Below are 22,765 nucleotides of genomic sequence, written 5' to 3'. Positions count from 1 at the left end.
CATACTTACAGGGGAAGATATTACAGGGGTTTTCATTGTTGTTGTTGCTGGTGCTATTGTTATCCGAATGAATGAACGATGAATGAAAAAGTCTTTATTAAGCATTTGCCATATGCAAAGCACAACATGAAGTGCTTATTAAACTTAAATGTTTTTTTTTTCATTCCTTTCCTCATTTTACAGATGAGTGATCCAAGACTCAGAGAGGCTTAGGGTGCCTGAGGACAGAACTAAAAGGGGCCTTGGGACTAATTTAGTTCAATCCTCTCCATTTACTGGTGAGGAAATCAAATCCCAGAGATCTTTAATGATTTTCCTAAGGTGACACAGGTAGTAAATGAAACTGGTGGGATTTGAACCCAAATCTCCTCTGACTTCAAATGATCCCTTACATGTGATTGCTTAGCTTCTAAGAGGAAGAGGCAGAATTTGAACTCAGGTCTTTTTTTTTTTTTACTTCAAATAAGGGTAACGGTGGGCCCCACAAGCAAGGCAGATGGTAGGCCCCAGCAAGGGAGAGGGGATGCCTGATAAGTAAAGCACAATAGTGACAGCCAGCAAAGTAGAATATATGGCAAGGAGGAACTGGTGGTTTCAATCAACCAATCAAGAAGCTTTTGTAAACACCTACTCTTTCTGGAGGCACTGTGCTAGATGCTGGGAGTAAAAATACAAAGAATGAAACAATCTGTACTCTCAAGGAGATCACATTTTAGGGGGAGAGGAGAAGAGGAGGAAGATCAGAAGAAGTTCAAAAGGTACCTGTTTCACTGGTTTGTGTCCCTCTAATTCACTGTTCCTTTAGTTCATGGAGCCCTTTTGGTCTTCAAGGATCCCTTTAAAATATAGTATTTCTTGCTTCCTTTTTTGCTAACTATACTGTTTCACATATATTAGTCTTGTCTCCTCAATATGGGGATGGGGACTCTGTGGTATATGTGTTCATATTCCATTTTTGTGCCTAGTACAGTGCTAAGTATGTGGTTGGTGCTTGTTGGCTGAATGAATGGGAAAAACCAATGGACTGTGGGGCAACTGAGGACAGAGACTGTGCCTGTATACTCACCATAATGCTGTGGATCATAGTGTCTTATATATGGTAGCCCAGTCACACATATGAGACTAAATGAGAGAAGTAACAGCTGTCTACTTTGCAACTCAGCTGAAGGCTGCCCTGCATAGGGGCGTAGGAGGGTGTACTTGGGGAGGGAAGACTCATTATGGTCTTCACATTCCTGTGTCTAAGTTTCTATCTCTGTATGGGATGGGTAACAGAACTGTTGTTCAATGTGGGTAGAAATCGCCCTATTTTCAGACGACTCCCTCGATTCTCACCTCCTCCTGTGCCTTTGGACTCCATAGACTTCAGAAGCTAAATAGAGTGGGATGGCTCACGGACCAGATTCTGGAGTTTTTTGTAATTACGTATGAGTCTATTTTGCTCATCTTTTGGTGCTGTATTCATTCTCCTCTCGATCTTACAGCCATTTTACTACCCAGAGGAAGCTGGTCTTGCTTTTGGAGGTCCAGGATCTTCAAAATATCTCCGCCTTGAGGTTCACTATCACAACCCTCTTAAGATAAAAGGTCAGTGTTTGGGTCTCTGCTATTTACAGAACTTGTGCCTTTCCAGGACTCAGTTTTCTTATTTTCAAATGTCATACTTTAACCTTCTCTTAGTTAAGCAGGGTGAATCAGTGTATTTTCTCCTTCACTTTCTCTTATGGATAGGTGATGGGGGAAGTCAGAGATGATTTAGAATTGACTGTTTCAACTCAACTCAATCCCAGGGCTTAATTGAGTCCTTAAAAGTTTGATCCACACTAAAAACAAAGTCAGCCCCCAACACTCCCCCCCCTTTCACTTTATGGTGTCTACCATAACCCTAAGCTATTTTTAGGTTGGTATTTGTAAAGAAGTTCAAAAAATGCTCAGAAAGGCATCAAACATCTGTGATACAACAAGATTGCAATATAAACTGTCAACACTAGAAGACTAGTTTTGAAGTGGGATGTTAGTCCTAACAGAACAGTGGACTTCAGCAGCACCAACTGTGTTTTTCCTATAAACGCCCACTTGCTATAGCTCAATTATACCCATATATAGATGATGGAGAAATGTGGTGCTCTCAGAGATGATGTAATACTAGGGCCAGGCAATGGTCACAGCCAACAGCAGAATGTGTGCAATCCCTACTAAATATCTTGTTCTAACCGTAGGAAACAAAAACTCCAAATTGGGCATTCGTGGTTTCGGAAAAAAAGAGTTAATGAGAGTTAGCAAGTTCTTCCTATTCCCTAAATGCCACCTCCTTCTCTCTTCAACCATAGATCCAAAGGATGCTGGAGTTGGAAGGGACCTTTAATCTAATATCCTGACTTTACAGATGGGGAAATTCAGTTCCAATCTATCTTATTACTCCCTTGCTCAAAGATCTTCAATGACTTCCCATCGCTGACAGGATAAACTCCAAACTGTCAAACTGACATTTAAGGCTCTCTACTGAGAGAGACTCGGATTTGTTTTTCCAGTCTTATCTGCTGCTTTGAATTACTCTATTTTCTCCTTCTACTTTCCTGTTTAGACTTATTTGCTGTTGTTTTTCAGCTGTGTTTGGCTCTTTGTGACCCCATCTGGGATTTTCTTGGCAAAGATACTGGAGTGGTTTGCCCTTTCCTTCTCCAGTTCATTTTACAAATGAGTAAACTGAGGCAAACAGGGTTAAGAGACTTGACCAGGGTCACACCACTAGGAAGTGTCTGAGGCCAGATTTGAGCTCAAGAAGAGGAGTCTTTCCAACTCCAGACCTGGCATTCTATTCACTGCACCACCTCATTGCTTCCAGCCAAACCAAACTATTGGTTGTTCCCCAATGTGCTCCATACTTTCTTACTTCCACATCTTTACTCATGATGTCCTTTCTGCTTAGAATGCTTTCCTTCTGCCTCTACACCTGATGAAATCTTACTCATTACTTGGGGGACTAGCTTAAATGACAACTTATCCGTGAAGCTTATATTGATCTTTTCTGCCTTCCTCTATAACTGAATGGGATCTCTCTCTTCATCACACTCTTGTCTCTCTTATGACATTCATCACAATCTGTCTTGTATTCTCATTATATTTGTGTACCTGACATTCCTCTACTGCATTCTAAGCTCCTTAGGACAGTGGCTGACCCAAGTTATCTCTGGATCCCTTTCTAATCTTTGTGCTTCAACTGAATTCAACAAATGCTAATTTTTTTTTTCTTTTTGGATAGGGCAATTGGAGTTAAGTGACTTGCCCAAGGTCACATGGCTAATTTTTGTGTTAAGTGTCTGAGGCTGGATTTGAACTCAGGTCCTCCTGACTCCAGGGCTAGTGCTCTATTCACTGTACCACCTAGCTACCCCCTAAACAAATGCTTATTAAATACCTACTATGTTCTAGGTAAGCACTGTGCTTAGCTCTGGGAATACAAAGCTTTGGGTTTGTTTTTTTAAGGTCTTTGCTTTCAAAGAGGTCACAATTTAATAGAAGGATATGACATATACACATATGAAGAAGATACAAGGAAGAATGTGATAGTACAATGAAGAGATTTTTAAAAAGGTGACTTGGGGTGGCTAGGTGGTACAGTGAATAGAGCGTTGTCCCTGGAGTCAGGAAGACCTGAGTTCAAATATGACCTCAGACACTTAATACTTACTAGCTGTGTGACCTTGGGCAAATCACTTAAACCCAATTGCCCTGCCTTCCCCCATCTAAAAAGAAAAAAAAAAAGGTGACTGTTCTAAAGAAATCTCCCTAAAGAGCTTGATGGTACCACCAAGTTTGGTGGATGGTGCAGCCCTTAGACTCTCTTCTAGAGGTATCTGTATTGTAATAGTGGGTGCTGGGAAACCAAAAGCCTTCAAGATCCAAAGCAATCCATTGCTAATAGCGGGAATTTTATGCAGTTAGGCAGTAGAAGGGATAACAAAATTGGGAAGGGACCTTTGACTATAGGACATCAGGCCTACAATGTGCATAGAATATCAAATCTGGAAGACACCCTAGAACAATGCATGTAAGAGTTAGAAAGGACCTTAGAACATAGAATGTTTACCTTAGAAAGCATTCTAGATATTGCCTGACTCAGTCCACTCATTTTACAGAGAAGAAAACTGAGACCAAGAGAGGCAAATGACTTGTCTGATGTTACACAGGAATTAAATGGCAGAACTGTTATTCAAAGAATAGTTATTTTTGTGCTGATTTAGTGTTTCTCAACTTTCTGTCCATTCCCCAGGTCTGTCGGTCAGTGTTTGTGTGGCCTTCCTTAGGTTAGGCACCTTGTCTGAGGAATTTGTTTTGTAGAAAGGTGTGACGTGGGAGTTATGGGAGCCTGGAGATTTCCCCCCTCTCCTATTCAAGCCGTTAACTATGATGCACAATTCCAAGCAGTGGAGGGCTTGGGGGAGGGGAGTGATACAGAGACGAATAAGAAATGGTCCCTAACCTCCAAAAGACTACAGTCCAAGAGGAAGAAGGGACAAGAGTATTAATCATTGATATAGGGTTGAATATATGAATACAATATCCATTTCCATCTGTATTTGCTTGACATTAACAGCAATCTTACATCCCACAAGTAGAGTATGAGCCAACTTGGCCAATAAAACGATACTGTGCATCTTGTTCAATTAAAATCAAAAGGGAAAGATGCTTTTTAAAAATTCCCAGCTCCTTAGGTCTACAGGGAAGCCTGATTCTTCATAATATCTAGGTGTATTTATGGATCCATTGCCACATATAGGGAAGATCATGTCATTTCGCAAATCTCAAAATGTGCTACTTTGCTATAAATATCAAGATCTAGCAATTATTTCATTATTTAATTCTCTTCTGAATTTTAACCAATTACATCTTTTTTTATTATTATCCATCTGATGCAATCAGCATGGAGATACTGGAGATGGTTGAATTTGGACTTTTTTTTCATCAAAGGGTTTGAGGGAAAGGGAGGGGAGGAAAGTATGAGTTTCTTTTTCTCTGCAAGGTATACCTAGAGTTTGCCCTAGGAGTGTCCTGGTGGGGGCAGAGAAAGGATGATTTGGTGGGGCCCACCAAATGAGGACACACCCCCTCCAACATAGCTAACCCTTTCCCATATTAGTAAGCCAGTAGGCGTGAGTTGGCCAAATGAGCTAGCTGTCAACTTTGATCCATAAAGGGGATAAAAAGCAAGTCAGGGCTCAGTCAGCAACCCTGAGGTCTGGTCAGCTATTCAACCTTGGACTTCAATTTACACCCTTGTAAAAGGAGCAGGTTGGACAATACGACCTCTGTGGTTCCTTTCAGGTTTAAAATACTCTGCTTTTAGCTTGGTTCCTCATGGGAAGATGGCTTAGGGACAAGGTCATCAGTAGCAGCTGTACACATGACGTCACCACCACCACTGTCCATCACCTTTCCAGTTCCCAACTTTCCTTCTAGTTCATGCAGATTAATTTTTTTTAATTATTGGTATTTTTTACTTTCCCTTGCCTTCGTTTCTGAACATACCCCCTCTCTTCCTTGGGGAATCATCCTTGTAACAAGGAATGAAAAAGAGAATTTTTAAAAAGCAGTTCAAGCAAAACTAAGCAATGCATCAATTGAACCTGATGTATATGGAATGTTCTACACTCATCATCCCCTACCTGTGCAAAGAAGGAAAGTGGTACATTTTCTCATCTTTCTTCTGGGTCCTGGCTTGGTCCATTCATTACACACTCAAATGATCTGTTATTCCATTAGTTTGGTAGTTACATACATACATAGGAATCTTAAATAAGGCCAGGGGATGTAAGAATTGTGCTTTTCTTGCTTTTGTCTCTTCTGTTCTGACTACTGGGATATACTTCGAGGGCAAAAGAGGTAGCCTGTGCCCTTGGGACTTATTACTATAGTGCAGTGCTATGGGAGGAACTCTGGGCTTGGAACCAGAAGGGATCTGGGTTTGAATCCTACCTCTAACACTCATTAATTGTGTGGTCTTGGGCTAGTCACTTAGCCTCATTGAGCCTTAGGTTTCATATCTGTGAAATGGAGATGATAATACCTATAATCCTTATTTTTCAGGGTTGTTTCAGGGTTCAAAAGAGATAATATGTTCAAAGAACTTTGGAGTTCTTAAAGTCCTATAAAATACACATATACATGCTAGTTAATATTATTCTTCAGGGCTCAGCTCAAGTCTCTCATCTTCTATGGATTTACCTCAAGGAAGACCCAAAATCATCATTTTTAGCCAAAAAAGGTCAACTTTCTCTACATATCTTACTCAGTTGACCTTGTTCCAGACCTAGAAATATTGTGAAGCTGATGAATTTTGTTTTTGGAGAGTCCAGGTCCCATGATGGGACAGTGTACCTTTTCCTCAGGGAGAAAAGGAGCGAATAAGCACTTATTAAACATCTATTATACTGAAGGTACTGTGCTAAGAACTTTATACATATTGTCTCATCAGAGCCCTGGGTGCACTATGCCTTCAGATTGTCCCTGGCAGCAGGGCAGGAACTAGGAATTTTTGCTCCTAGGATAAGAGAGGTACCTTTAATTGAGTTAAGGGTTGGGCATGGGAGGAAGGAAACAAATGCCAGGACAGTGGTGAGTGAGAGGCTGAGGGATTGGGCGAGGGACGGGCTCAGCCTAGCAGACTATCTGACCATCTGCTAGCTTCCTAATTTAACTAATGATTTTGTTTGTGGTTGGCAAAACTGTGATCGATATTCTTAGAAGAATCTCCTGAATTGATGAGATCACAGATCCATTTGAGAATTTAGATATTCTCACTAATTGGGTGTCAGGTGGGCATCTTGTGACCACTCCAGGTCATAAGAGATTGGAAAATAGAGAATGACAGGGAGGCTCTGACATCCTTCTCCATTCACCCCCCTCTCTCCTCTATAACTACTGACGTGGTCTATGGACACCCATTTCTACCTCTTAATATTGAGGGCTAGTGAGACTTTGTTCTAGACAGGGAGGGGTGGAGATCTGGGACCCTCCAGAAGACCTTGGCAGTGGGAGCTTACTGAAATATCCCTGATTCCTCAGCATGGATGTGCTCCTACATGGTCTCAAACTGACCATATGAATGGAAAAGGAGCAAGTTGTTACTGAGCTATTGGCGATAGAGGAAGGGAGGGGGAGTGAACCCACAGAACCCTCCATGACCCTATGGTGAGCCCCAGGCCCTTGTTTCTGTCTGTTCTTTAAGAAGGCCTAGCCACTGGGACTGCTAAGAGTCTACAGCAACAATGCACTGTCATGGTCAGCTGCATGTCCCTTCTTCCCAGAAACCCAATGTCTCCTGTGTAGAGGTTTAAATATTTAAGGGCCATATGCTATTCTCAGCCCTGTGACCTTTCCCTGCCCAGGGCATTGATGTGTGGGTAGGCCCAGAAAAAGAGAACATACCTGACTCTGACTCCCCTAGCCCTGGGTGGAAGATGAATGAATTGCATTTGCCAAAGGAGTTCCCCATTGCTGAGGGTGTTGGAACAGTGTATGGAAAAGGGCTTATGGCCATGTTTGGAGATGATGTTGCAGCTCCAATCTTGTCATTCCTGTCATCAGGTATGGACCCCTAGCCACTCCCACTCAGTGCTCAATAGGGAATTAGCATTTGGCACAGACCCTCTAAATTCAGTCAATACTCTCTGAATTCAACATCTTAGGGGAAAGCCCTAGTGGCTCCATCCTAGTTACAGCTTACAATACCCCAACCGAGGCCCTCGACCGGGCGGTATCTCTTTGCGCCTTTTATTCCTGGTTCTCTGTCTGATAAACTCACCCGTATCAGTATATTCCCTGCCCCTCTCGTCTCATCCCAGATAATACTTTTACTTTTCCACGGGACCCTTTGGGAGACCATACCTTAAACCCCCTTGAGCTACCATTTAAAGTTCTCCACAACTTAACCCCAAGCTACCTTTCCAACTTTATCTTCTGAACCCTCTTCTCCAGCCAGGTTGGATTTTTCTTTCTTTTTTTTTTTTTAAAGCAGTCGGGGTTAAGTAACTTGCTCAAGGTTACATGGCCAGTTATTATTTCTGGGTGTGGTGCTGAGTATCTGAGCCCGGATTTGATCCAGGTCATCCCGACACTGGAGCTGGTGCTCTTACTCGCTGAGCCACCTGGCCACCCCTAAGCAATTGGGGTTAAGTAACTTGCTCAAGGTTACACGGCCAGGTGTTTCTGGGTGGGTGCTAAGTGTCTGAGCCCGGGATTCAATCTCCAGGTCTTCTCAACACTGGAGTCGGTGCTCTTACTCACTGTGCTACCTGGCCGCCCCTCAGGTTGGATTTTTCACCATCCCTTAATCACGCTTTGCACATTCTTGCCTTTGCTCTCCCCATTCCTCATTTCTTAGCATCCCCCATAGTACCTGAAATGCCTTTCCTTGCACCCACAAACATAATTCTATCTACTTGTCATGACATTATAGCCTCTATAAAGCCCTTCCTGACTGCTGAGATCTCAGAGCACTGACTGTTGGTATTACTGGCTTAGCCCTTGGCCCTCTAAGGCCCCAAGGCCCCTTCCACTCTAAAATCTCTTTGATCCTAATATCTTCAGATCCTTGACAATAAGACGGCTGCACACAGCCATTTGCTTCTGTTTGTTACAGCTGGGGAACATAAGAGGATTTAGAAGTAATAAAGTGTGTATAGAAAAGAAAAAACTCAGTCAACCAGCAAATAAAAAAATTGAGCTATTTCTTTGACATGAAAAGCTGGGGAGTTTTTTTTTTCTTTTAATGTCTTTCTCTTCCCTGCACGGTGCTTGATCCTGCTGAAGTTTTAAATTAGGATGTGTTCCCTCCCTGTCTTAGGCCGCCATGACTCTTCAGGCATCCGCTTGTATTACACAGCTACACTGAGGCCATTTAATGCTGGGATCATGGAGCTGGGCCTCGTATACACCCCTGTGATGGCGATCCCACCCAATGAGACTGACTTCATTTTGACTGGCTATTGCACTGATAAATGTACTCAACTGGTGAGTATTTCTGGTTTCTTGCCTTTTGACCCTGGCTCTCAAAGGCTGGTTTGGTCATGGACAAGGTATGACCAAAGTTTTATAAGTGTCTGTGCTGAGTTGGATACATTTGCTTAACTCAACTAAGTGGGAAACAGAAAGTAGACCAGTTTTTCTGGAGCGTAGAATACATAATGGGGAGTAATGTGTAATGAGCTTGGATAAGGAAGACTGGAGCTGGATTATGAAGGGCTCTAAATGCCAAATGGAGGAGTTTGAATCTTATTTGTTAGGCAATAGGGAGCCATTGAAGCTTCTTAAGTTGGGGAGTAAAATTTGGTTGTGTTTTTCCTTTGTTTTAAAGAGAACGATGGCATCAGGAAAATGATGACATAATTGGCAGTTGACTTTGATTTGAGGGATGGAAGGCTGTGCAAGGTCACCAGCCTCACTTTATCCTCCAGAGCCATCTGGATCCTGTGACCTAATATTCATCAGGATGACAGGAGAAGGCCCAAGATGCAGTGGGGAGATGCTGACCCTTTTAGGCTAAGGTCTTTGCAGGTATTCACTGAGAGTGAGGTAACACCCATTCAGTGAAGAGGCCTCTTTCAGAAGTGAGTCAAGGGATGACCCCTTTAATTAGAAAAAGAAAAAAAGGAGTAACATCATCAGGCTTTAAGAAGGCCAATTTGGCTTCTGTGTGGGTGGTTAGATTGGAGATGGCAGAGGAAGGATGCAGAGAGGACAATTAGGAGGTTGTTGCAATAGTCCAGGCAAGAAATGATGGGAGCCTGAACTTAAGGGCTGGTTGTGATAAGGAGGAGAGGGATGGGAGAGATATTAAAGACATGAAATAGTTTGGCAATAAATTGAATATGGGGTAGGGACGAATGAGAGTAAAGAGTTGAGAATGGCTCAAAGGTTAAAAATCTAGGGATTAGAAGATGGTGGTGCCCTCCATATAAATAGGGAAGTTAGAAGGAAAAATAGGTTTAGGGAGAAAAATGACAAATTTGGTTGTGGACAGGCTGAGTTTGAGACATCTATAGGACATCCAGATGGAGATGTCTAAAAGGTAGAGGATGTGGGCATAAAGCTCAGGAGAGAAATGAGGGCTGGATGTGTGGGTCTGAGAATCATCAGAGAGAGAGAGAGAGAGAGAGAGAGAGAGAGAATGAATATATATACATATAGAGAGAATGAATATATATATACAGAGAGAGAGAATAGACTCTATCAGAGTAGAGTCCTAGTGATCCACACAAAGGGCAAGACATGAGTGAAATCCAGAAAGGAATTCCTCAGAAGGAAAAGGTAGGAAGGAGAGAGGGAGAAAGAGACAGAGAGAAAGAGAGAGAGAGAGAGAGAGAATAGTGCCATGAAAACCCAGAGAGGATAGAGTATCCCGGAGGAGGAGGTGAACAACAGTGTTAAACATGGCAGAGAGGTCATTGAGGCACCTTTAGAGAACCCATTCAGGGACAGAGAAATAAATGAACAAATGGAAGAAGGCAGGAACTCTTTAGGGTAGGAATTCACATTTTTTTTCTTTTGTCCTCATACCCCTTGCCTTTCCATTGGCCTTCTTATACCCCTTATTAAGTATGAAAGGAAATAAATTGTATAGTTTAACATAGTGTAGCATTTAATATAGTCATTTATCAAATATTTCCTATACCCCCTTGAGAAATCTCTAGCATCCTCAGTTGGAAATCCCTAACTTAGGGGAAATGACCTAGGGGTTATAGTTCTTCCTCTTCTTTCTGATAGTAGATGAAATAACATTAACATTTATATAGTACATTAAGAATGGCAAAGCACTTTCCCCATAACAACCCTGAGAGGGGTATCACTGTCTCTAGTTTACAGATGAAAGCATTTAGGAAGTGAGGAAGAAAGAGACTAGCACAAGATCAAAGCCAGATCTTCTGCCTTCAGGTCTGTGCTTTTCACATACCACCATAGTTGCCTGGGGAAGCTTGGCTTTCTAGAGGAAGGCTGGGGAATACAATTTTAAGTACCCCCAAAATGATGAAGACCCAAAGTGATAATTACCTGCAAAATAACATGGTACAAATTCATATGTGCTATACCAAACCTCTTTATGACTTCCTGACCAATCCTCTTGCTTGAAAGACCACTCCAGGGACAAACGAGAATTTGGTTTGCTTTTTTAAGACCTTAGCAGAGAGAATTCTAGAGCTACTGACATTACTGAAAAATCCTTCCATCCATATCTTGCCACTGGACCTGGATGGCTCTGGAGGATAAAGTGAGGCTGGTGACCTTGCACAGCCCTCCCTCACTTAAATCCAATTCACTTGCATGTCATGGCGTCACCTCTGTGATGTCATAGTCCTCTTTGAGAATGAAGGACAAACAGCAGCAGTAGGATCCAACCTAAATCTTTCCTGTACATTTTAATTTGCCTTCCTCTTGTTTTGTTTTCAGTGGACAAGTTAATTTACTAATTTCCCTCTTTCCACACTCAAGCCTAGCTATAAATCCATGCTATGGGGGTTGATAACTGAGACTATTTCATTAACAAAGTTGTTTGGACCTTTAGGAACAAAGTCTCTTCTGATGGAACAGATTTATAAGGAATTCAGCTCTAAGGTGAATATGGCAGTCCCTGAATGTGGTCTCCCAGGGTTTCTCATCTCTGTCTGGTAGGTAGGCAAGTCAGTGGAAAGTTTCCATATCTGAAAGAAAAGAAATGTTTTTAGAACAGAGGTTTCTAACATTCAGCCCTCAGGCAGCATTGTTATCTGCAACACTCCCCAGTGTGGCTGAATCAGATTAAAATGTAATTGGCTAGGGATGGCCAGGTGGCTCAGCGAGTAATGTGTCCAGTGTCGGGATGACCTGGGGATCAAATCTGGGCTCAGATACTCAGCACCACACCCAGAAATAACTGGCCTTGTAACCTTGAGCAAGTTATTTAACCCCAATTGCTTAAAAAAATGTAATTGGCAAATATTTAGGACAGTAAATACAAATAGAATACAGATAATGTTAATATGTGGTTTTCTAAGTCTTTATGGGTCCCACAGGCACTGTTATGTACATAGAGTTTAGTGGTCACTGTTTGTGTTTGAGTTTGACACCACTGTTTTAGAGTACTCTGGTCAAAGTCTCCTTCAGTTAGTGAGTCAGATCCCACTGGCTAATACCCCAGTATGATATTGTTGAAAAGGCACAGAATTACAAAATACTAGCATTGAAGAGATTTTATAACATAAAACACAATGTCAGTCAGGAGGGATTCTGGAACATAGAACACAGTTGGTCAGTACTGGAAAGTACCTTAGATATAGAAGACAGAATGTGAGAGCTGAAAGGTCCCTTGGAAACTACTGAGTCCTAAATCCTCATTTTAAAGGTGGGGAAATTTAGGCACAGGTTGTTCAAGGTCACACAGCAGGTTGGTATCAGAGGCAGGACTAGAATCCAAGTGTCCAAATTCTCTGTCTAATTCTTTCTCCCAAAGTGATAAACTTCAGTTATTTGGAAAATTTACTTGTGGGGAACAGTACATCACATGATGATGCTTGATAAATGGGACATGATCATATACCTCAGAATGTGTGTGTCTTGCTGATCTCTGTAGAGTTTCACATTATTATCACAAAAGGTATGCTGAGTGAGAAAAGGGCCTCTTAGGGTAACTGCCAGAGGCACCATTGAAGGAAAACCCCCCCACAACTGAATCATCCAGTCTGGGACAGAAAGAGAAAACAAATTACATTTCCTGGATGTTCTGGAAAATGCTGTACCCATTGGGGAGCCAATTCCCTTTGCTACTCATCTGCCGGATCTACTGCCTTGAAATGCCTTTCACTATCTGCCTGTATGAAACTGCTGCCACCATTCTCATGCCAAACTCTCAAAATAGATGTGAGCTGTCTTTTAGCAGCATAGTAACAACAAGGATCGAACTTACTCTTATTTTCTATTCAAACAGGGAATTCTTGTTAAAAACGGTAATGGTGTAGTGTAGTATGCATGTTCTCCGAGTCCCCCACACATCTGGTCACTCCCATTAAAAAGTCCACTAAGTGCTATGAAAATAGTATTAGCAATGTTTGCTTGATCCTAATGTCCCTGGTGAAACCAAGGAGAAGAAAGCCCACTACTCTGAAGACAGGAACAGCAACACCCCACTTAGCTAGAAGTCAGAGCTCCTGGAACCCTCCGGAACACAGCTTTGAACCAAACTTATTATAAGGTTTCCCCAACTGAATCCCTTTGTCTTTCTACTATGATTTTCCAGGCTTTGCCACAGTCTGGGATCCACATCTTTGCTTCCCAGCTCCACACTCACCTCACAGGGAGGAAGGTGATCACGGTCATAGCCCGAAATGGGAACGTGACAGAGATCGTGAACAGGGATGACCACTACAGCCCCCATTTCCAGGTATGAATGTTTGGCCCAAACTCTGGCTTTCTCAGGGTTGGCAAAGTCACAAAACAAGGACAGATGCTCTTTGGTTGCTCTCTCTACTTTCTAACAGGGCACCCAGGATCGGTGTTCTGCCATTTGGGGCATTCCCCCCCCCTTGATGGAACATTCCCCTATGCTTGCCCCTACTATTTGGGGTTTTCTATTGTTCATCATCCCTCTTTCCTACCTCAAAGACCTCCCTATTCTAGAGTCTATCCTGAATACCCAAGATATGAAATAGATAAACTGACAAAATCATTCAGCAAACATTTATTAAGTGCTTGCCATATATAAGGAACTCTGTTGGGTACTGGTGATCCAAATACAAAACCCAAAGTGGTCCCTGGCTTCAAGAGTCTTACATTCTGCTAGGTATGGCATTAGGAGAGGCCTGGAGGCAACATGCATTGTTTGCATAAGAGAGTTTTAGAAGCAGTCATAGTCCTTACCACCTAAACCCAAGAAGTAGTGGGAATTACAGCTTGTGTACAGCTGATAAGGTGCTGGGGTAGGGGTTGTGGGGTGGGTGTGGGGGACAGAAATACTTTCTGTATTGGAGTATGAAGCACTTTTCAATACACATTTCCTGTGTTGGGTTCCATCTTCCTCTAAAGACCCTCTTCCTTAGCATATTTAAAGATCATATTTGTTCCCCTCCCTTCCTGATGCTAGAATATTGCCACATCTCTGGAATTTCTAAGAATCTGTCAGTTGGTCGGTCCTTTAAGTATTTATTAAGCACCTGCTGTGTGCTGGGCTCTGTGCTAAGCACTGGGGATACAAAGAAAGATAAAACACAGTACCTGCTCTCCAGGAGCTCACCTTCTAACGGGGGAGATAAAGATAAAAACAGGAGAAAGCGAAAATAATCAGCAGACAAAAAGCACCACCACTAAAGTCTCTTTCAGAGGAACAAAAAATTAAAGCAAGACCCAGGAGAAAAGGAGACATCAGGTCATCTTGTCTGTGTCCATCTAACCCCATGTCCCTCCCTCTGACCCCCAAGTGACCCCAGAATGAAATTGGAGAGCCTTTAAAATCTAAGGCCCAAGGTTTTCTTTCTTTTCAAAAAATAGTTATTATATTTTATTTTAACATTCATTTTTAAAAAATGACTGCTAAATTTTCTCCCTACCTAAAGCCCCAACCCAACTCATTGAGAAGCCAAACAATAAATCAATTATGCTTGGAAAGTCATGCAAAACATATTTTCATATTTGTCATGTTGCCAAAAAAAAAGGGGAAAAAAGTGTGCTTTGATCTGCACTCAGAGTTCATTAGTTCTCTCTATGGAGATGGACAGCATTTTTCGCCATAAGTCCTTTGGAATTGTCTTAGATCATTATATTGGTTAGAGTAGCTAAGTCTTTCACAGTTGATCATTGTTATAACACTGCTTTTACTGTGTACAATGATCTGGTTCTGTTTTCTTCACTTTGTATAAATTCATATGTCTTTCCAGATTTTTCTGAAACTATCCCCCAATGTCATGTCTTATAACACAATAGTATCCCATTACAATTATATATCACAACATGTTTAGCTATTACCCAATTGATGGGGTATGCCCTCTATTTTCAGTTCTTTATGCCACCACAAAAAGAGCTGCTACAAATATTTTTGTATATAAAGGACCATTTTCTTTTTCTTTGATCTCTTTGAGATACAGATCTAGTAGTGGTATTGTTGGGTCAAAGGGTATCCATGGTTTTATAGTCCTTTGGGCATAGTTCCAAATTGTTATCCAAAATGGTGACCAAAGGCTTTCTTGAACAGTTTCTTTCATCATTTTCCTCTTCCCTTTTCTTCTTCTCTTTCTTTTTTTCTAGGAGATCAGAATGTTAAAGAAAGTTGTGTCTGTTTTCCCGGTGAGTATCAAGTGAGAAAACTAGCAAATTGCAGCATGGCCCAGCTAAGTCAATTAAGACCTTGTTTTCCTTTGCATCATTTTGTCTCATTTCCATATGCTAACCATGCAGGGAGTTGTGAGTAATAAATCTCTATGGAAGAAGATGGGAAGGAAAAGTGACACAGGGCAGCTGGAGTTGAGAGTCTCATCAAATACCTTAGGGTGTTGTAGTTTGACCTCAGATGCCATTTTCAGATGGTCTGATAGAATTATACCCGCTAATGGGTGGGTACTGTAGCTTGACTCTGTAGAGATCTTCCACTTATTACCCCATATATCAATAATAGAATCATATATTTTTACAGCTATAAGGCATCTTAGAACATGAAATGTTAGATTATAGAATATTGGAGCTGGCAGGAACCTCAGCAAACAGAATGTAAAATAGATAGGATGTTAAAATTGGTCAGAATTTTAATATTGAAGAATGTTAAACCATTGAACAAAGAGGGTTAGAGTTGGAAGTGGTTTTAGAACATAGAATGTCAGAGCTGGAAAAAGCACCTTAAAATATTTCACATTATGGGGCTGCTAGGTGGCACAGTTGTGTGACCTTTGGCACGTCACTTAACCCTAATTGCTTCGCCTCCCCCCTCAAAAAAAGTATTGCACATTATAACATGGCTTTGTCCTCTACAGAATGAGGAAATTGGACTAGATGGTCTCTGAAGTCCCCTTCAGCTTCAAGATTCTATGGTTTGAGACCCAGACTGGGCAAATGGCTTGTCCAAAGTTATTCAATTAGTCAGTGGCAGAATTGTGTAATCTAGGTCTCCTGACTCAATCTAGTGCTCTATTTACCACACCATTTGTTGGTGGGTGCCCATTATTTTTAGATTACTGAAGGAATTGTGTTCATCACATCCTGCCCATGTGCATCAGTCTCAGGACACATGTGTTAATGAGTGTGACTGTTTGCTTGGTTACACAGGGTGATGTGCTCATTACGTCTTGCACATACAACACAGAATCCAGAAAGCTGGCAACTGTGGTGAGTTAACATGGATTGGATATCTCTCTTTTCTCTCTCTCTCTTTCTCTCTCCCTCTTTCTGCCTTTGTCTCTCTGTCTTCCTCTCTCTCCTCAACTTTGGAAACCTCATCACATTCAATAAAGTACTTAATGACATCAAGTCTTGACTAGATCTCTGATTGTGTAGTTTCCCCAACTCATGTCTGAGCTGCTTGAAGGAAGATTTCTGTCTTCTTCTGATCATGTTGGCCTCCAAAATTCCTGGCAGGAGATAGTGAATTTTGTTGCCCTTGGGGTTGGTGTGAGCCATAGAACAACTGACCATTAGGACTTCAAGTGACCTTTATGACCATTTCATCCAATATGACCTTCTTGTAAACGAGATTTCTAATTTATAAAGTTAAAAATAAAATACCTGCTCTATCTACCTCACAAGGTTGCTTTTGAAGACCAAATGAAATAACATTTGTGCACACATATGGGGTTATATTTATTAGTCTATTTTTTTTAACCTTCCAGGGTGGTTTTAGCATCACAGAAGAAATGTGTGTAAATTACATACACTACTACCCACAGACGCAGTTGGAATTATGTAAGAGTGCTATAGACCCTGGCTACTTGCAGAAATATTTTCACCTTATTAACAGGTAACTCTTCTACCTCTCACGCCCCAATAAGAATGTTCATACACATTAGAATGTATTCTAATTTGTCTGAATTTTACCCTAATATGATAGCAAATCTTCATTGTCTTCGGTGGTCGAGGTGGAAATATTCCAACATGAATTCATATGCATTGTCTGCCCATTTTACAGATGCAGAAAATTGAGAAAGTCAGAACAAGTGACTGACTGAGAGAACAGGATGGGTTGTCACAAATTAAATTTAAATATGCTTACTCAAAACAAATAAAAATAAAAATGCTTACCGAAGGCAGGGATTTGTGGTGGTTGGGGGCGGGGCACACTTCTTTCCCCTCTTTGGTATCATTTGTTAAGTTAATATTACATAATGGAACTTAACAATTCTGCTCAAATTCAGAGAAGTCATTTAAAGGGGCAGTCAGCTAAGGACTTCAACATAGAGAGGACCTAGGTGGGTCAAACAGAAACATTTATTTCTGGAGAAACTTGTGGACTATTACTATCCTAATTAGAATTTATCTTGCAGGGGGTGGCTAGGTGGCACAGTGAAAAGAGCACCAGTCCTGGAGTCAGGAGGACCTGAGTTCAAATGCAGCCTCAGACACTTAACACTTACTAGCCAAGTGACCTTGGGCAAGTCACTTAACCCCAATTGCCCTGCCTTCCCCCCCCTCCAAAAAGAAAAAAAGAAAAGAAAAGAAAGAAATAGAATTTACTTTGTATGGTCACTTACATCATCTTCCTTGGTCCTCCCAATACCCCTGTGAGGGAATCAGGACAGTATATTCCTACCTTCACCTCTCCCCACCCCAGATGAGGAAACAGTTTAATAACTTGCTTTTAATAACACCAAAAAGTTTAATAGTTTGCTTCAAATCACACCACAAGTAAGAGCTGTGAAGGCACTCAAAGCCAGCTCTTCTGACTCTTAGTTCTGACTCTAGTGTTCTTCCCACTGTATACAATTTGCTCTGAGAATAATAAAAGAGATGTTCTATCTTGGGGGAGCCACTTCATTAGAAAGGATTCAGTGTTATTATTCAATTGTTTTAGTCATGTCTGACTTTCCATTCTGGAATGGTTTGCCATTTCCTTCTCCCATTCATTTTGTGTAGCTGAGGAAAGTAAGGCAAACAGAAGTTAAGTGACTTGCCTAGGGTCACATAAACTAGTAAGAGCCTGAGGTTGGATTTGAACTCTGGTCTTCCTGACTCCAAGCCCAGTGCTCTAACCACTGCATCACCTAGCTGCCCTAAAATTCAATGTAGCTTTTCTAAATCATCTCTGACTTTGATCAAAGACACACAGCAAAGCCTAACCCCCATTCTCAATGACTCTATTCTCCAACGTAAGATTAGGTAGCTATTTTCCCTTCTTCCTGCAGTAAGGAGGAATCCAAATGTTGTAATGTGTTCTTCTAGTTGATAGCAATTTCTTTCCCCGCCTCCTCCCAGGTTTAATAATGAAGAGGTCTGTACCTGCCCCAACTCTACTATCCAACAGCAATTTGCTGAAGTCCCTTGGAACCCATTCAACCGAGATGTGCTCAAGTCCCTGTATGACTTTGCCCCGATCTCCATGCATTGCAACAAATCCTCAGCAATTAGGTTTCCGGTGAGTTTTGGGAAGGATGGGATCCAAATGGAACAAAGTAGAGAAACTTCAGAAAAGTCAATTCTTTAGCTTAGTCCATAGTCCAAGAGCAAGAAAAGGGCATTGATCTGTCCAGTCACCTGGGAAATGATATTCAAGAGAAACAGACTCTTAAAGGGAAGGAGCTGGTAGAAGATGAAGAAGTAGGTTGAAAAGCATATGACTTCTCACTTCCCCAACCCTAAGGAATGGCAATTGTTGTAGCCAGGGTTGGTCTGAGGAGGATGCATCAGGGATCACACATAGTTTGAGGAGGACAATGTGTTAGGGACAATAGCCATGGTGAGACTAGGATGCGTAGGTAGGGGAAAGGAATACCCTTTTCCCTTAAAATCCTAGCATTAACTGATAAACAAGGCTTCTGAAGACGTCCCCCTCTCCTTGCCACTCCCACAAAGCTAAGAACACCACAACGACTTGTCTTGGGGACTTGGGATGGGTCTCTAGACCATGATTAATACTCACTAGCCAATGTGTGCCTTGTCCTTGCACATCATAGATAGTCCAGGGCTATTTTATGCATGCTGTCCTAAAGCACTTGGTGTCCAGTGTTATAAAAAGCACTTTGTCAGTCTTAATGCTCTATGTAAGTATGAGGTAGGGTTGTAGAGTAGATAGGGAAACAACTTTTGAGTCAAGAAGGCGTGGGTTGGAGTCTTGCCTCTGCCACATACTGCCTGGGAGACCCATGCCAAGTCATTTAACTTCTCAGTGTGACTGTGTGACTTAGGCAACTCACTAGAATTATACGTGATAGAGCTGATGCCAATTGTCTTTGGTAAAGGGAATTACTTTATTGGGAGCTCCTTATGCCAATAGAGACACAAGACTGGTCCAAAAAAAAAAAAAGACTCATATACCACCAGAAGTGGAGGGAATACTAGAGCTGACCTAGGCCAGTTCTTCTATTTGACAAATGAAGAAACTGAGACCCAGAAAAGACCCTCCTAAACAACATTCCCTTTGCCTAGGATGTCCCCAGTACCTGGAATACACTCTCTCCTCCCTTCTGCTTCTAAGAATCCATAACTTCCTTAGAGAATTGCTTGAATGTCACCGTGAAGTTCATCCTGGTCTCTGGTTGCTAGTGCCCCTCACCCAGAAATTACTCTATATGTGTTTTGCATTTATTTATCTGTGGCTGTGTCGTTTCTCCCGGTAGAATGTAAGCTCCTTGAAGGCAAGGACTGTTTTGTCTTTATCCTCATAACCCTAGTGTACTAGAATACAATGCCTAGAACATGGTAAATGTTTACTAAATGCTTGTTGAATTGGGCAGATAACTTGTCCAAGGTCACACAGGAAGGGAGTCGCCTGGGTGCAATCTAGAACCTTCTTTTGTGAAGACTTAAGTCTAACCTAGTGTAACAAATATAGTTCAGCTTTCCCAACATTTGGTTGATGGCCCTTCATTCATCTCCTAGAATTCTAAGGATCTTGTGATTCTAAGCAATTGTTTATTCACATTTTATCAAGATAAAAGCAGGAGTTGGGGGCACAGTGGTTACTATTTGGTGATAGACAAAGGGCAAGAAGTTCTGATCCTGTATTTCTTGGTAAATCTAAGCCACAACATTTCTAGTTTTAAAGGGTTTCGTGGAAACTATTTCACTGCTCTGGAAGGCATGGTTCATCCTCTATCTACTGTTTCGACTTCATGTTAACAAGCATTTATCAGGCACCTCCTCTACTCTGTACCTATCCAATGCTGGTCACCAAGGAGTACTCAGCAAAAGTGTGAAATGACGATTCTGTCCTAAGGGTCTACATGGATAACCCAGATGAAACAATAAGAAAGTTGTACCCAGATGAATTAATTAAATACAAAAGAATGTGCTACAGAGGAATGGAAGGCAAGTTTAACATTGTCCCTAGGGGAGGAGATGCTACAATCTCCCCTTCACATTTTCCCATGTCTCACAACCCACAACAACTCAAAATCATCATCAGTTCCTAAGAAACTCATATGGTATGAGCTGAGCTCCTAAACACTTCCTTCAGAGACTAAAAATAAGGATGGGGAGTGGGGGAAAGGGAGAGGGAGGAGGGAGAAGGAAGAAGGAAAAACTCTTCTGAAAGTGGATGCCTGAGTTTGCTTCTCTCCCCACCCCCTAACCTCCCCAGCCATTGGAGACCAAATGAGATTTAGAGACATTTAATGCATTCCCCAGCCAAATCCCAATCCAGCCTGTCAAGAAAACGGAGCTTAGTTCTTATTAGTCACATAGATTTTTATAGCCTGGTGATTCTAAAGCCTGCTACTTTCCCTGAAGCATTCTGTGAGCTCAGCTATTTAATGCTAAATCCGAAGTTTCCAGCTTGGAGGGATTGCTTTTGTGCTGGACAGCCTCAGGTGACCTGTGCTGATGTCAGATGTTGGGGAGGATGAGGAACTTAATGTCAGGGTGGGGGAGGCTTCTATAAAAGGGACATGTTTACTGTGGGTAAGCTTATTCCAAACATTGCGGCTGATCTTGTGTTTTGTAGTGGAAAGTACACTGGGAGAGAGGGGTCCACTAAGGGACTGCATAAGCTTGGACATCTCCCTCCTTGGACTTCATCTTCTTCATTTGTCCTGCCATGAAAGACATGATCAGAATTTGGTTCAATGCAACACATATTTTTAAAGTTCATAAGACAGAAGGAAGTTGATGCTACAGACAAAGTCCGTAACCTTGCTTGAAGAAAGCCCTTGGAGGCTCGCAAAAATTAAGCAATAAGAATCAGAAAATATCAATCGGAAGAGACTGTGGAACACAATATGGCAGAAATAGAAGGGCCCACAGAATACAGAATGGTAGAGATAGAAGTAACCTTAGAAGTCATGTAACCCAATCCGCCCCCTTTGCAGAAAAGGAAGCTGAAGCCTATAAAGATGAAGTTAATTAGTGATAGAACTCTTTGGTTCGTGTCCTTTTCACTATATACTTTTTCTCAATTCCAATCCCAGGATTCATAGGGGAATTCCCCAAGAGCATCCCAGTAAATCCACTGAATTAAATGAACTGGTAAAAGAATGTCTTACCAGCTTATTTCCCTGGGTCTCATTTTTCCCCCTCTTTCTCTTCAGGGTGAATGGGAAAGGCAGCCTTTACCAGAGATCAAGGTTGGACTAGAAGAGGCTACTCCACAATGCCAGACCACTCCAGGACTGTCACCTGCTTCCCCAACCCTGGTCAACATTAATGGGAAAAAAGGCTAGGGGAGAATCCTTCCCCTCTTGGACTGGTTCAACACTTTCCTGAACTTCTTACCCTGGAGCCAGAGAAAATGCAGACCCTGCCCACTTTGGTTACCCTTGCCCCCCCTTGCTGTATGGCCCAATGTTGATCTTATGTCTAGTTTCCTTCCATAGCTCGGGATGGAACTGAGAACTTCCCAGAGAAATATTCCATCTAGTAAGATGCTCCTTGAGCTTTGGAAGACAGCTGTCTTATGCATGTAAAATCAGCCCTTTGGGAAGCCTTCACTGACTGAAGTCATCATGAGCTAAAATGGAAATACTTACAAGCAATGTTGAATGTCTATGGAGAATCTACAAGCCAGTACTCCATGTTTCTCTGCTTTCTAGGGCTTCCCTTGGGGCATGAGACAGACTACCACCCAAGTCTTTTGCATTTTGACCCTGATCCCCACATATGCAAGACCCTTTGTCCTAGCTGCCTCAGAAGTCTATCCATCAGAGTGCCCCAGTGGGTGAGTGTCGGTACTAACTTATGTTCTAAGAAAGCAATCTTCCCTATCCTCCCATTGACTGTGGTCTGTGTTGGTGTGTCCTAATGTCAAGAGATGGATACAAGCATCACTTAAACATTTTCTCTCTGAATGGCTGATTTATGGTAGTAGGTTTTTTTTCTTTCCCAACAAAAGCAAGACAAGGCATTTAACCAGTTAGAGATTTCCCATGCCAAATTGCTCTGATGCAAAGATAAATCCACATTTTCACCCAGTTAAAAAAAGAAACCCTAACACCACCACCCACCAGAAACCCAAATGAAAAGACCCAAGATCAAAACTAAAGGCAAACTGTTAGGGGGAAATGATGAATGTTGGCTTTCTTCCCTTCTTCCACATTCTAGAGTCAGCTTCCAAACAGCAGAGAAAAGTGAGAAAAGAAGGTTTTGGTTGAGAAGGTTATTTGTCCCCTAT

General features: G+C 41.8%; 1 protein-coding gene across 1 annotated transcript in view; it reads left to right on the top strand.

The window, feature by feature from the left end:
- The window catches only part of DBH (dopamine beta-hydroxylase), a 37,023-nt gene extending 14,631 nt beyond the window's left edge, over positions 1 to 22,392 (top strand). The window contains exons 5-12 of the mRNA XM_069069595.1: positions 1,485 to 1,587; positions 8,846 to 9,012; positions 13,268 to 13,411; positions 15,268 to 15,306; positions 16,279 to 16,338; positions 16,839 to 16,966; positions 18,418 to 18,577; positions 21,687 to 22,392. Of these exons, the coding sequence (XP_068925696.1) occupies positions 1,485 to 1,587; positions 8,846 to 9,012; positions 13,268 to 13,411; positions 15,268 to 15,306; positions 16,279 to 16,338; positions 16,839 to 16,966; positions 18,418 to 18,577; positions 21,687 to 21,818 (933 nt within the window). The 3' untranslated portion in view covers positions 21,819 to 22,392. The remainder of the gene's footprint in view (positions 1 to 1,484; positions 1,588 to 8,845; positions 9,013 to 13,267; positions 13,412 to 15,267; positions 15,307 to 16,278; positions 16,339 to 16,838; positions 16,967 to 18,417; positions 18,578 to 21,686) is intronic.
- Positions 22,393 to 22,765: the final 373 nt, after the last annotated feature.

Source organism: Petaurus breviceps, unplaced genomic scaffold, assembly GCF_028583685.1.
Source record: "Petaurus breviceps papuanus isolate PSGF00001 unplaced genomic scaffold, PetGlider_PUasm1.0 90779, whole genome shotgun sequence".
Taxonomy (NCBI): Eukaryota; Metazoa; Chordata; class Mammalia; order Diprotodontia; family Petauridae; genus Petaurus; species Petaurus breviceps.
Note: the sequence above shows the minus strand (reverse complement) of the source record. Positions and strands in the feature narration are given on the sequence as shown.